Below are 14,175 nucleotides of genomic sequence, written 5' to 3' on the forward strand. Positions count from 1 at the left end.
AGTGATGATGCACATGGTAATTGGCAGCCCCTTTTTGTTTTGCTGGATTATTATTGTCATAATACTAGACTGCGGTACTGATGTTTAAACCTTGACAATGAGCATTTGCATATTTGTCTCTTACTCGCTCTTTCTGTAAATGACGATCACGAAGCCTCCTGTGCCCTGCAATCATGCCAGCACCACATTAGCTAGTATTTAAAGCATTCATATTCAGTGAGCACTGTCCTGTGTTTTCCCTCTACAGTTTAAATGATGGGTCAGACAAGCATTTTATTACTGCTATTGGAAAATTGTTATCAATGCAAACACACAGAAAAGCACTTAAAAAAAACAATAATAACAACACAAGACAACACAACCCCTGACATTCTTACAGTAAAATTCATTTACCAAACGTATGCATTGCATACCCTGAAAAAGTTCCTCATTGTGTTTGTCTCGGTGTCTTGCTCTTCATTGGTTTAAACCCTCCTCTGCCAGAGGAAATAAACTCCAGTAGAGCTCAGACTTCACCGACAGCCAACTGTGCGAAGATGCCAGCTGGCTGCATCAGCTTGAAACCAATCATGCTGCAAGCCATCTTCGTTTGGCAGATTTCTGTCTGTAGGAGAAAATGTCATTTTACGCTTTAGGGCCAAAATGAACCTCCACAAAGTCCATTTGATTGATAAGATTTACAAGATGATTCTCAGCTTGAAAGAGTTTTGATTCCTGGGATAAAGCATAGTCGATGTGTACTTTCTGTTCTGATTAAATGTCAGCTGCTTATCAGTGACAAAATACCCCTGATTAGTATCCTGCCCTGTGATGCTGTCACAGTGGATGTTGGGTGTCATGAGGTCCTCATACATCTGGATACCAACCTGATGGAGTCCAGTCAGTGTTTAAAGTGTAAAATGTGGTGATGATGTGCTGAAATGTTCTCAGTTAATTCTTCCCTCTCAGCTTTAATCTGACTTTCAATGGAGAATTTCACTGTTGCTTGGTAGCCTACATGCAGTCCTGTGTCAGAGGCTTCGTCCTTTTGGCTTTTGGCTCAGTATATCCGCTGCTGGTGTCATAAAAGTATTTGCATCCGACTTCAAACATCCTCACCCCGCTCACAATGTCCTGACGCTAATTGGAGTTCTGGGTCATTTTTGAGGTGACCACTGAGAGCCGAGTTTGTCCTTCAGAGGAGCGGGAGCTGCTCACCCTGGCACGTTAGTGGATTAGACCTGAGTCGGTGACTGTGTCATGGATTAAAGCGCCATTCAAGAGCATAATGCTTCCCAGTGGCCCGCCTGAGCGTCCAGAGGTACAGTTCAGAGATACATATTACCACAGAAAGGCTAGGAACCTCTCATTCTAAATAATAGCAATAGTGAGGTATCAAAGGGAATGTTTCATTAGATAAACTTGTCACTCAGTGCATATTAACTATTATTTCGTGTTAACGTGTGGTCAAAAATGTGGAATGTGTTCAAGAGGACGAATCAAATCAAAAACATTCATAATTCATCTTAAAAAACAGTATAAAACATTTTATTGAAATTGTGATTTTGAAACAGACACAAATATGAAACAAAACATCACAATACAAAATCTGGCTTCGCAAACTCAAACATGTCTACAAATCTACAGTATACATGTTGGTTTAAGTAAGGTCATTGGATCTGCAGGCTAACTGATGAGTGAATCCCCTTCTAAATCCTCCAATGTTTTCAACAGCTAAAGCCCCCTAATAGAGCTGCAGGAGCTGCTGCGGTTGAGCGGCTAAATCCTGGTCGCTGACGTCAGTCCATAGTTGTGGGAAGCCCAGAGAAGTGCTAAGCAGGAGGCGTCTTACTGTACGGGAACGAATCCAAACGTCTACCACGCAAATACAACACACCATCAATGTAACGCCATCAGAGGAACTAGTCTACTCCTCTCACAGGGTGATAAACACAGGAGAGTCTAACAAAGGGAACCTGATTATACATAAATACATCACATTACAGTATATAGTACATCCTTTGTGTTTTATTGTACACACTGAGAGAATTTCACACAAGATAGATGGACAGCTTCAGTATAACATCAGAGGAAAAAAGTCAAACAGATTGAGCAGCCACTGAAAACTGACAAACCCTGACATGTCCTACATAGAGTACAACACTGATTTTTAAATGACAGACAACCTGTGCAGATATCTCATCTCAGTGACGAAGAGCACCTTGTCATACATCAACATGTTCATCAGTCTTTGCCAGTGGCAGAGTCAGGGGATGCTGAGGGAAACGGATTGCTTCGCTGTTGCGCCGCATGTACGCGTGGCCGCTGATGGGGTACCACATCTCTGTAAAGGTCAGGTTGGCCACGGTGATGGCGCAGCGCCCCAGCACCTTGAAGCCTGACTTGCGGTAGAAGGGAATGAGGAAGTCCTCACACATCAGCACCGCTCGGCGCACATTGGGCAGGCAGCGGAGATACTGCAGGTAGCGCCACATCAGAATGGGACCTTTGCCCTGCTGCCTGAAGGTGCGATGGACAGCCAGGACGTGGATGTGGACGGTGGAGCCGCAGGGCTTGTGGAGAGTCAGCGCCTCCTGGAGCAGAGCGGTTGGAGATCATAGATACTGATCACATACATGTGTGTGTGTGTGTTCATTTGTTTTGCTGATGAACCAGAAAGTTGCAGGGTGTCTTACTGTTGTGAGTCTGTCCTGGTCCCAGAGAGAGCCAATGATAAAAGCCACCAGCCGGCCCTCCTCAAACCAGCCCATGGACAGTTCGGGACACAGCGTGAGGAAATGACGCACCTCATCAAGGTGGAGGGGGCACTCACCTGACACTGAGATAAATGCTGAGAGAGAGAGAGAGAGAGAGAGAGAGAGAGAAGAAGCGAGAGAGAGGAGAGAGAATGGGTGTGCGCAAAAAGGTTTGGTATTACTTTTACGCACACTAAATGCTGCGTAAATTACCTAACAAACTTTGTTCTGAGTGCCCAATATAAATGTAACAAGCCTCTGTAGAAGGTCAATAAAACGATATCCGTCCAGTGACTACATTAAATACAAAAAGGGAATTACATCCCTCAACACAAACGGTTTTACGCAAAGTCCTGTATCGAAGCGATGCGTCCTTTCACTCCGCCAAACTTCAGAGCGGATTTGTTTTTCAGCAGAGAGGATTTCTGACAAAGATGATCATGATGAAAAGATGGTCACTTTACCTTCTCGCTCGATTTCAAAAACGCTTGTGGCATCTTGCGTGTTGAGCGGTCGCACTTCGCTCGCGGGAAGCGTGTGTCTCCTTTGGATACCAGGCGAAACGGAAGCTGTTGGCTGCATTGGTTTGATGAAAGGCTGCGCGCCAACAACGGACATCATACGACTTCTCGCTCTCTCCCTCCCAAAAGAAAGCCCGCGTCTTGGTCTCCTTCTGTGGCGCTCAGCAGGGATCACCTCTGTCAGGCCCTGCGAGGACAACAGGATGGTTTGTGTCCGGCTTTTATAGGACAGCTTTGCCGGCGCTGATTCACCAGCTAATTTGCATTTGAATATTTGATTGAAGTGTTTGAGTGAATGAATGACGTTCTGTGCTGGGCCATTTACTGAACCCTGCAATTAACTATGTCCATTGTTGCAGTTGTTGCAGTGGTTTTTGTCTCTAGAATGAACTGACAGATAATAGCAAATGATTTCCTATGAACCACCACCTCCGGCCTATTTATAGCAGGTCTGCGACACTTGTTCAGAGACAGGCACACTGATCCAGGAGCAGCACTGTAGCTGGGTATAAAAAGTTTTGGCGACGCGCCACTAAAACCTCCATAGTTACAACAACATCTCAAGACACCCAAGTGAGTGCGGCGAAATTAGATGTGCGTCTGTGGAACAAGTGGCACAGCGCGCAGACTTCTGCTCCATCACTGCTTTCCAATATTGTATAATAAAACAATTAGGACGGTGGCGTCACTTTCCCAACACCCCGACGAGGCTGCAGTGACACTTACCGGAGGATGTTAAGGTGTGTGTTGGTGAGGTGTTGTGGACTGACCAGCTCTCCTCCTCCTGCGCCTCTGTCTCACCGCCACAGACGCGTCCCTTCATTATGAAGTGATTATTACTATGAGTCACATGATGAAGGATTACACAAGTTGTTTCCACAACTCGGCGCATTACCGACACTTTATCTCCCCGCTGACGGACGTTCACGTCGCCTCGCGTTTTTAGAGAGAACGTGACCAATGAATTAACCATTATAGGGTTTTTAGACCCTTAAGATCACAGTGGTTGTATGTCTGCATCATCAGGGTCAGGAACGACACGACAATGTAAAAGTTCTCTCACCGAAAGTCATGGAGGCAAAATCCTACATGTGTGAAAGTACTGTTTTAATATATTATTATGTTATTAGATGAATCATACTGATACTTCACTGTTGTAGCTGACCAGGTGGAGCTACTGTAGCTTCAACTACTTCATGTATTGTCAGGTATTCAGCACAAAGAGGTGAGATGGTCAGTGAGAGGAACCAAAAATCACAGTTCTGCTACATAATTCTGTACTATTTATTTGTCTCTAATCAAATATAAATGGATTTTTTTTTACCTCTTTGGGTCTTAAACAGGGGATTGCGTTTTATATGTGTGGTAGAAATAAAAAAAGATGATTATGATGTCTCATGATGTGTTAGAACAGAGGCTGAGGACCAAAATGGGATACTTAAAGATTTTGGTGTAGACTGCATCCATGTGTGCTCTATTTTCTATTATTTACCAGTGAAGTGAAGTTTTCTTCATCAATACGTTTATCATGTTTTTCCATCTAAAATCTTAATCTTAAGAGTAACTAGCAACTAAAGCTGTTCAGTAACTAGTGGAGTCAAATATATTTATGTTTAGTACTTTTCCACCTGACATGCAGAGGAGTACTGGACAGTACTTAAGTGCAGTGCTGGTGTAAATGTACTTTGTCATAATCTGGGTTGGAATGACTGCGTATTTCATTTGGCCTTTTGGCAACAGTCAAGCCTTCTGTCGAGGACAGCGGCATGAACACTTTATAGAAATATCTTCTCATCTATCAGCTTGTAACCGGGGTGACCTCTGCAGGAGTGGGTGGAGGGGGGGGCGGGCGGGACAGAGAAACCTGAAAATACATCTCCTGCGACACTTCTGCTGAATGTTGGAGTTCTGGTTGGCTTGTAGACACATCCGAGAGACACGTCATGAATCTGCAGCGTCTCCAGTTCGATTCTTCAGCTTCCGGTCTTTGACAGAAATTCCCAAAACAAGGTTTAAAAAGTAAGACCATGCTGTTGTGCTGAATGACATTACTTTTAAAGTTTGAAAGTGGCTGACATTACTAATGTGATGGCTCATAACTTATAAGATGTACATGTCATCATGATGACCTAATGCATAACTGATCCCGAATCCTGAGCATTTAGAATTCTGAAAGGCGTCTGTACTGTTTACAGGCGAGTTAGAAATACAATGTGCGTGAATTGGGCTCCATAGACTTTAATGTATTTTATAGCTCCTAATATCTCATAAACTGTACATGTCATGATAATGAGCATAAGTACAGTTGATCAATGTGCAATACTGAGCATTCTGAAATACGAATGGAGCTTGTGCTGTATACAGTAGCAGAGATATAAATACAGTTGATGTCTATTGGATTGTTTTTAAATCTTAATAACTCAAAAAGTATAAAAGTTATCAATAAGAAAAGTCATAGCACCCATCTACAAAGAATCCCGCACGGTTTGACATATCAATCGTTGTGGTAACATAGAGGCTGTAAGAGGACATACAAATCAAAGAAAATCAGTTTCCCACTAATATCTCATTACATATGCAAATTTATGAATATTTTACGAAAATACCTTCATGTAATTAGGCATGGTTCAATATATGAACAGTATATGTGGCATAAATGGGTTTTGAGTTTCGAGTGAGCGGAAAAAAAAGGCACAGAAGAAGAAGGAGGAGTAAGCAAAAGAAACATGCGTGTGTTTGCTGCTTTCAGCACTCACACCAAATAATTACAAGTCAACACTGACCTACTGTCAAACATCTGAGAAACCAATATTGTCAAAAGAGCAACGGTTTGTAGCACTGAGGCAGCTTACAGTCACATTTCTATATTCATATGCAAGCAAACAATCCCAGCATAGGATTGGAAAAATACTATTTAGTTACAGCTCAACTAATATGACTAAACTGAATCATATGATGGACATACTCTAGATTGAAGGCAGATGGAAAAATAAAGTCAGAAGGTTGTTACTGTCAGCACGAACTGTTCCTTTAAAATATTGCAAGGCTATTATTTTAGCATTTGGAAGCATTTGTAACAGCTAAATACTGGTCCGATGGAGGATGACGATCCTCCAGACACACGAGCACTCACTGACTTATGAGCAGAACTCAATCAGGAGATTTTTACGTATTTCTAAAGTGTGCATGAATGGATTAGGGGCTTTTTAGTTGACAAAATATGCACACGAGCAATTTATGCAAATTTTTGAAAAAAAAAAAACACCTCTATCTGTGATATAGCTTATCTCCCACTCAGGTTACTGAAGTAGTCTAGACTCAGCTCAGGATGGGAGTTGGTATTAAACAGCCCTGCAGCTGGACAAGGAGGGGTAAGGCAGAGTAGTGCTTCTTAAGTGGGGGGCTAGAGAGAGCGTTGGGGGTCCAACTGCTGGTGTGTGCTGGGGTTTAAGGGTGCAGAAGTAAGGTCAGGAATACAGGATTTCTCTTGCTTGGATCATGCTGTGTGTGTTGGGAGAGAACAGATCTACCCAGATGCGGGCTAGAGGGGCGAGAAGAGGCTCTCTATTGAAGCTGGGAAGGTTTGAGTGTTTCTGCTGGGTTGAGTGATGATGCGTAGAGAGGAGAGCGAAAGTTAAGGCTTTTCTTCTTCTACTCCGGCTGCGGCGCCGGTGTCTCATTGGCGTTGTTGTCGGTGATCTTGTTCTCCAGCTCATCGTCAGACACGAGGTCCAAGGAGGTTCCCTCGACCTGAAGCTGACGTCTGCCTGAGCGGGTGGACGAGAAGCTGATGGGGCCGCCACGCCTGTTGGAGGGAGAGGGGTGGGGGTATTTGACGAGAGCCTTTAGGACTGATATCTGTACCTGGCCTGAAATACTGTCAGATCCAAGACACACATACTAATAGCTTTCTATTTTAAAAATCATCAAATAAACCCAAAGGATGAATAGTGAATGTCAGATAGTGGATGCCACACCTGAGGCGGTTCTTGAGTGTGTGAACCTCGCGGCTCAGACCTTCGCTGGCCTCGGTGGCGTCGTCCAGCTCCCTCTGCAGTTTCCGGCGTGAGGCGTTGGCCCTCGTGGCCTCCTCCTCAGCCTCCTCCAGCTGACGCTTCAGCTGTTTCATGCGAGAGTTAGCCTTTTCCACCTTCACACACACACACACACATAGACAAAAGGGAAGAAAAAAACACATTACCAAGGGGTCCAGTTCTGATCTGGATTGTAGAAGGCAGAGGTAGGTTTGTGTAGGATGTAATGGTGGACACGTATTATTAGAGATGAAATGTTCAGTTCACCACTGTTGCCTAATATATATCTAGTTGCTCGTGTGTGGATTCTTGAATCCTTAATTTTGAATTCCTGAATCGTAATTAATTAAAGAGTTTGGTCTAGACCTGCTCTTTATGGAAAGATAACACTGTTATGAATTGGCGCTATATAAATAAAGATTGATTGATTGATAATTAGAGATGGAGATGAGAAGGAAAAACACCAGACACATGACGGTTATTAGCTAAACTCGCTAACAGTGGTTGACTTCTTTTAAAACCAATGTGGGGCGAACAAAATCAGTGTCAGACATACTTGTTCTTTAAACTGGTCGGCATGACGACGCTCATCCTCCACTTGCATGCAGATTTCTTTCAGCTTCTTCTCGGTCCTTCTGACAATCTTGTTGGCTGCTGCTCGCTCTCTTCAATGGAGACCAAGCGATGGTTCGAGAAAGAAGATTTAATATTACAGGTAAACCCGTGAACTCAGTTTTCATCTCACATTTCAGCCTAGTTCATAGTTTTTTAAGTGCTCTACACATAACATCAGTAATCTAAGCAAGGAGAACAGTGTATTGAATTCTCACTTGGCCTCCTGCTCCAGCTGTTCCTCCAGCTGTGCTATCTTGGCCTCCAGGGCAGTGATGGAGGCCTTGAACCTGCTCTTCACGGAACCCTCCAGCTCGCCCAGCTTGGCCCGCAGCTCCTTGTTTTGACGCTCCAGTTGCTGGCGAGCATTTTCGCTCTTCTGGGCTGTGCTGCGCTCTGCGCTCAACTCTGTAGTCAGTGTGTCCACCTGAGGGACAGAGAGAGGGGAGGAAGAGGAGGAGTGTGAGGAAGAACTGAATCTCTGTACCGTACAGAAACCCCACTGTGCAGGGACAGCAACATGTGGGAACTTCTTGTGATTAATAACTTGTGATTCATAACTAAAGGTGAATGAAGAATTCTTTGTCCAGAGAAAATGAGTATGAATACTATGACCATCACTAATTCTGCAAATTCACAACATGATTCCACTGTTGCATTATACCTGCATAGTTGTCTTTCTGAAGCGATCATTGAGTAGCTCCATGTTACCCTGCTCCTCCTCCAGCTCCTCCTCCAGCTGAGCAATGCGAGCCTCCAGCCTCCTCTTCTCATCCATCAGAGCAGACCTGACGCACACAGAGACAGAGTTGAAAACATGATGACAGTGATCACCTCTATCTGTATACACAAATACACAGGTGCTTTATGTTCTGGTTAGAATTCCACAGACATGCATTAAGCGCACGTCACACAGGGGCTCTTCGCTTCGCGGCATTAGTCAAATTAATGGTAAAAATGTTCCAATGTCCCAAACTGTGTAATCTAAATGTTTATCCCAAAGGCCTGGGGACATCAAAAAGTAAAAGTTCTTTAATTAATATTTGCCTGTTGGAAGCAAACCAATTCCTGCGTTGCTTTAAGAAAGCCATCACAAAAAATAATAATGCTAACACATTAATTCATTTATTGGGGTAACTTACTTTCCAGAGGTGCTGTTTGAGATTTCATCTTGCAGCTCATCCCGCTCCTGCTCTGCGTGACGCCGGCCCCTCTCAGATGCTGCCAGGTCCTGCAGAGAAAGGTCAAAGGTGACACGCAGGTTGTCAGCACTTCTTCGCGTATGAGACCGTAAATTATCCATGTGACACAGCAAACATCACAAAATGGAAACCAGCACCGTCCCACTGTTCTGTACCTCATGCAGCTGCACTATCTCAGCCTCCAGACTCTTCAGTTTCTTCTCATTTTCCTTGGATATGGCGAAAATATCGTCTCTAGAAGCTCGGGCGTCTTCCAACTCCCGCTGGTAGTCCTTCATCTGGGCCTGAGGGAAAAAAGAGGTTGCTGAGAATTGCTGCTTACTGAGGTGCTCAGAGGTGTCACTGATTCAAAGTATCAAATCTGTACCTGTAACTTGCGGAGCTGTTTGATGGCTTCGTCTCGAGCCTTGTTGGCTCCTTCTATGTGACTCTCTATATCCTTCAAGTCCATCTCCAGCTTCTTCTTAGCAGCCACAGCCAAACCTCTCTGCTTCCTCTCGTCCTCCAACTCTGCCTCCATCTCTCGCACCTGCTTGACCAGTGCTCTCTTCTTCTCATCGTTCTGGTCGTCCCGGCCCTGAAGGTCTCTCTCATACTGGGCCTTCATGGCCTGCATGTTGACCTCCAGCCGCAGCTTAGCGTCCTCGGTGGCCTGCAGCTCGTCCTCCAGCTCCTCCAGCTGCGTCTTCATCTCCTCCAGCTGCTGCTCCAGAGTGCGCTTGGACTTCTCCAGCTCGTGGACCTGATGGGGAGAAGATAAATGGAGGGCAAATGGTGAGACTATCGGTCAGCTGTCAGAGAGAATCAGACGTGCCTAATTGATCCTAACACCCACATTCTTGCCCACGTCATCCTTGGAGCTCATCAGATCTTCCATTTCAGCTCGAAGCTGCTTGTTAATCCTCTCCAGCTCCTCCTTGGCCTCCAGCGCCTCGTCCAGTGCTCTGGTCATGGAGAGAGCTTTGGTCTCCTTCTCCCTGGCCTCTGCTTCGGCACGGTCACGCTCTTCAGCATAACGAGCAGAGATGCTCTTTTCCTCAGCTAGCATCTATAAAGGAGGACAATTCAACATTTTACTTGTATTATTTGACATTATATTACAATTATTTGTAATTTCTGAGGATGGTATGTCAAATGAATGATGTTATAAATGGATTTTGGTTCCCAAAATCTATCTAAACTATAAAGCTAGGGGATGAAATTGTTGTATTTAACACATAGATATACACATAGATAAAGTTTCAAACTCACTCCATCCTAAGATCATATCTGACCATATTTGAATACAGCCAATAAAGTGTCTTCTCACCTGGTCAAACTTCTTCTGTTTCTTCTCCAGGCCGGAGACAATCTGTCTCTGGTGATCCAAGTCTACCGTCAGGTCATCCAGCTCCTGCTGCAGACGTGTCTTTGTCTTTTCCATCTTTTCAAAGCCAATGGTCTTCTCCTCCAGACGCTGGCTGGTAAGCTCCAGGTCCTTCTGCAGCTTCTTCTTCATCTCCTCCAGCCCCTCTATTGTTCCAACATCATCCTCCAGCTTCTTCTTGCTGTCGGACAGCTACAAACAACAAAAAGACACAATTCAGAACAAAAATGTTATTTGCACATTGTTTCCCACATCAGAGACCACATGTCCTACCTGAGCCTGTAGGGTCAGTGTCTGTTTCTCCAGATTTTTGCGGGCCTCCTCATCCTCCTCCTGCTGCTCCTGCAGAGAATTCTTCTCCTCCTCCAGCTGGCGTATACGACTGCTGAGGTTTAGTTTCTGACGAGTCTCCTCCTGGAGCAGCTCCTAAAACACAACGAATAATTTTCCAGTTAGTCTACTAGAAAGATACATTATGTGTGGATTGAAGATTCGTGCTCAGAGACGCTATATGTTACCTGAGTGTCTTGTAGCTGACTCTCTAGTCCAGTGACATCTTTGGCCATCTTGATACCTTTCCTCTCTGAATCTTCCAGGATGGTAGACACATTGTCCAACTCAGTCTGTGCGAGGAGGCACCAGGATAAAAACATGGTTAATATATACTTGTCAATTAAAAACAAAAAAGAATAAAGTCCTCCATATGGTTATAATTTCATCAAGTATCTATTATTAAACAGTCACAATAACTACTGTAAACTCATGACATTTACATGAACTTGCAATTATACAAAATTACTGCATTTTCTCCAAAAACAGGTCATTTATTTTGCCCATTTCAACCAAAAAAACAAAACCAACCAAAAGTCAAGTTTCATTCCACTGTATCAAACCAAATATGTTTGCATCTCTTTGCGGCTCTTACCTGCAGTTTGTGTGTGCGGTCGGCCAGTTCTCCCTTGGCCCTCTCTCCCTCAGTGACCCTGGCCATGAACTCCTGCAGCTGAGCCTCCAGTTTCTTCCTCTTGTGTTCAGACTCCATCTTTGCCTGCTGCAAGCTCTTGACCTCACTGGCCAGCTCCTTGTTGGCACTCTCCTGGCTCTGCTTGGTCTTCTCCAGGTTGGCCTTGAACTAGTGATAATCAATAACAAATGAGCCAGATGATAACGTGATATAATCTGTGATATCAGATTGTAGGCTGTGGAAAGGAATGTTACCCTCTTGGCTTGTTCCAACTGTTCAGACAGCTCTTCCAGGGCAGTGCCATGCCTCTGCCTCATCTCCTGGATCTGAGATTCGTGGTTTTTAGCCTCCTCCTCAATGGTCTTCTTCAGCTCTGCAACCTCCTGTTCACGCTTGGTCCTACAGGGACACAGACAAGTCTTAACATTACTGCTGACTTAATAATAATAATAATATCATCGGCTAAATACCACACTGTCAATGATATAAATGTAAAGTAAGGGAGGAAACAATAATGAGTACAGTACCTAAGTTCCTGCTGCGCGGCAGTTGTATCTAGGGTGTCCTCCAGTTCGGTCTTAAGAGCCTCAAGCTCTTCACTCAAGTCCCTCTTGAGTTTCTCGGCCTTGTTCCTGGCTTGTTTCTCTGATTCAAGGTCCTCCTGCACCTCAGACAGCTGGGCCTGCATCTCCCTCACCTGTTTCAGAGCGTTGTTCTTGTGGCCGACCTCGTCTTCAACCCTGTTAACCGTAGAGAACGATGAAGACCATGTAACGAAATCTCAGGTGGAAAGTGGGCCCAATACTGATATTGGAAAAATGAAACCTGGAAGCTCAATGAAATTTTCCACTAAAATAAAGTTAGAGAAAAAATAAATACAAATTTTAGCTACTCGTTCATTTTACTTATATGCCTTAAACAAGTTATGAATTATGATTTATTGATGCCAGTATGCCTCCCAGTATAATAATTCTGATTGTTGACTTCTTTGCCTGCCTGCCTTGTTTAAAAACATTAAGATAATCTCTGATGCGTACAGACTCCACTGGGTGGCAGCAGAGACAGATAGTATGCTGTAAAGGCCTCTTATCTGCATAGTCTCATACTTACAAATGTACAACAGCACACAAATTACACAAAGAACACTAATGATAGAGAAATATCGCAAACTAATTCCAATGCAGTGAGAGTAAGTGAATAAATACAGGCAGCATGTCAGAGGGGAGCACAACAATAAGTTAAAGCTCAGAGGCTACTTTTGTCTTTTTTTTTTTTACAAGTTGATAAGATCACTGCCATACACTGGTCTGCTGTGTAATCGGCCCAATAAAATCCAGTCCATATAAAATGGCAGGTGTGAATGCATCATGTAGCAGTGTTTAGGTTGATGACCATTCTGTACAGCTATGCAGCACTTATCTCAGGCTGACTCACAACATGAAGCAGAACCTCCGTGACTCAAAATTTACTCTGACACCCATATTTAGCACACAAAAAGTTATGTAATACTGTGTTGGTGAACTGACTTCACCAGTACTGAGCTGTGGTGATCTCACTGTCTCCTACCTAGAGTGGATCATCTGCTGCTCATCTTCCTTCTTGGCCAGCTGAAGTTTCATCTCCTCTGTCTGGGCCTGCAGCTCGGCTATCTGGTCCTGGAAGTCGGACGTCTCCCCGTCCAGCTTTCTCTTAGCCTTCTCTAACTCCTGACGGGTCTTCTCCTCCTTCTTCAGTCTCTCTAAATTAGAAAAGAGGAGGGTATAATGTCTGAGTAGACCACCAAGAAATGTCTTTCCGTTGTCAATTCATTCTATTCATTTTTTACTCCTTTACCCTCCAGGTCGACCATCATCATCTCTTGCTTGTTCTTGATCTTGCCCAGGTTCTTGGCCTTTTCTTCCTCTTCAGCTAGCGATGAAGTCATCTCATTGATTCGGTCATCCAATAGCTTCTTTTCCTACAGGAAAGAGGTCAAGGCTACAGTTAAGCACACACATAGTCTCTCAACTCAGCATCAACATATTTCAATGATGGGAAACATTTGGCTGAATCTTATTACGCCGTGCAGTAAGAGAGAAAAGCTTCTTAGAGCCCGCAAGACTCTCCGTCTCTGATTAAAAACCATCCTTCACGGTTCAACACGATACCTCTTTCCATCCCTCGTCTTAAATGATGACCTTCAGAGCCCCCTCTCTCTCACCTTGAGGAACTTTGAGTTCTGGTCTTCTAGTAGCAAAATGTCCTCTTCATATTTCTTCAGTTTAGCCTCGGTTGTCACTTTCTCCAGCTGTAGTTTCTGTCTGCCAGCCTCCTCCTCATCCAACTGTTCTTCCAGGTCCTACACACACAAGTATTTAATCATAGCAGCAAACATAATTAGAAAACATATTTTTATTAAGGTATTGTAGTGAAATATTATTAACTGTTAAATGGTGTTGCATGAGCTACTTGAGCTATATATATCTCCTCGGACACACCTGGATATGGGACTGCATCTTCTTCTTCTCGTTCTGCAGGCTCTGGCTCCTCTCCTCTTCTTCCTCCAGCCTGGACTCCAGGTCATGAAGAATCTCCTCCAGCTCTTGCTTTTTGGAAGCCAGACGAGCTCTCATCTCCTCAGCTTCTGCAAACAGCTCTGTCTCTGCCTGCAGCTGCTCTGCGAGGATGTTCTTCTCCTCCAGTAACTACAGATAAATAATGTTAAAACCTTTAATTATGCACCCTGAAAAAACCCAAGCAAC

At 44.1% G+C, this 14,175-nt stretch overlaps 2 protein-coding genes across 2 annotated transcripts in view; both read right to left on the reverse strand.

Moving 5' to 3' along the window:
- Nucleotides 1–2,204: 2,204 nt before the first annotated feature.
- On the reverse strand, nt 2,205–3,356 carry LOC139216761 (serotonin N-acetyltransferase-like). The gene is made up of 3 exons (XM_070847993.1): nt 3,200–3,356; nt 2,676–2,830; nt 2,205–2,573 (listed from the first exon to the last, which is right to left on the reverse strand). Exons 1-3 carry the CDS (start codon nt 3,354–3,356, stop codon nt 2,205–2,207), a joined length of 681 nt encoding a protein of 226 aa, XP_070704094.1.
- Nucleotides 3,357–5,517: 2,161 nt separating this feature from the next.
- The window catches only part of LOC139216133 (myosin-10), a 50,080-nt gene continuing 41,422 nt past the window's right edge, over nt 5,518–14,175 (reverse strand). The window contains exons 22-40 of the mRNA XM_070847169.1: nt 13,912–14,118; nt 13,635–13,772; nt 13,268–13,391; nt 13,001–13,172; nt 11,962–12,174; nt 11,689–11,833; nt 11,396–11,602; nt 10,989–11,093; nt 10,744–10,896; nt 10,414–10,662; nt 9,940–10,152; nt 9,472–9,846; nt 9,260–9,388; nt 9,045–9,133; nt 8,567–8,690; nt 8,121–8,329; nt 7,847–7,955; nt 7,234–7,406; nt 5,518–7,061 (exon numbers count right to left, since the gene is read on the reverse strand). Coding sequence (XP_070703270.1) covers nt 6,908–7,061; nt 7,234–7,406; nt 7,847–7,955; nt 8,121–8,329; nt 8,567–8,690; nt 9,045–9,133; nt 9,260–9,388; nt 9,472–9,846; nt 9,940–10,152; nt 10,414–10,662; nt 10,744–10,896; nt 10,989–11,093; nt 11,396–11,602; nt 11,689–11,833; nt 11,962–12,174; nt 13,001–13,172; nt 13,268–13,391; nt 13,635–13,772; nt 13,912–14,118 — 3,288 coding nt within the window. The 3' untranslated portion in view covers nt 5,518–6,907. The remainder of the gene's footprint in view (nt 7,062–7,233; nt 7,407–7,846; nt 7,956–8,120; nt 8,330–8,566; nt 8,691–9,044; nt 9,134–9,259; nt 9,389–9,471; nt 9,847–9,939; nt 10,153–10,413; nt 10,663–10,743; nt 10,897–10,988; nt 11,094–11,395; nt 11,603–11,688; nt 11,834–11,961; nt 12,175–13,000; nt 13,173–13,267; nt 13,392–13,634; nt 13,773–13,911; nt 14,119–14,175) is intronic.

The sequence above is a fragment of the Pempheris klunzingeri genome, chromosome 17 (genome assembly GCF_042242105.1).
Source record: "Pempheris klunzingeri isolate RE-2024b chromosome 17, fPemKlu1.hap1, whole genome shotgun sequence".
NCBI classification, from domain to species: Eukaryota; Metazoa; Chordata; class Actinopteri; order Acropomatiformes; family Pempheridae; genus Pempheris; species Pempheris klunzingeri.

Coding starts and splice junctions, on each gene's coding strand:
- LOC139216761 (XM_070847993.1), bottom strand. CDS start 3,356: ATGATGTCCGTTGTTGGCGCGCAGCCTTTCATCAAACCAATGCAGCCA. Junction 2,831..3,199: donor TTTTGAAATCGAGCGAGAAG/GTAAAGTGACCA, acceptor TCTCTCTCTCAG/CATTTATCTCAGTGTCAGGT. Junction 2,574..2,675: donor ACCAGGACAGACTCACAACA/GTAAGACACCCT, acceptor GCTCTGCTCCAG/GAGGCGCTGACTCTCCACAA.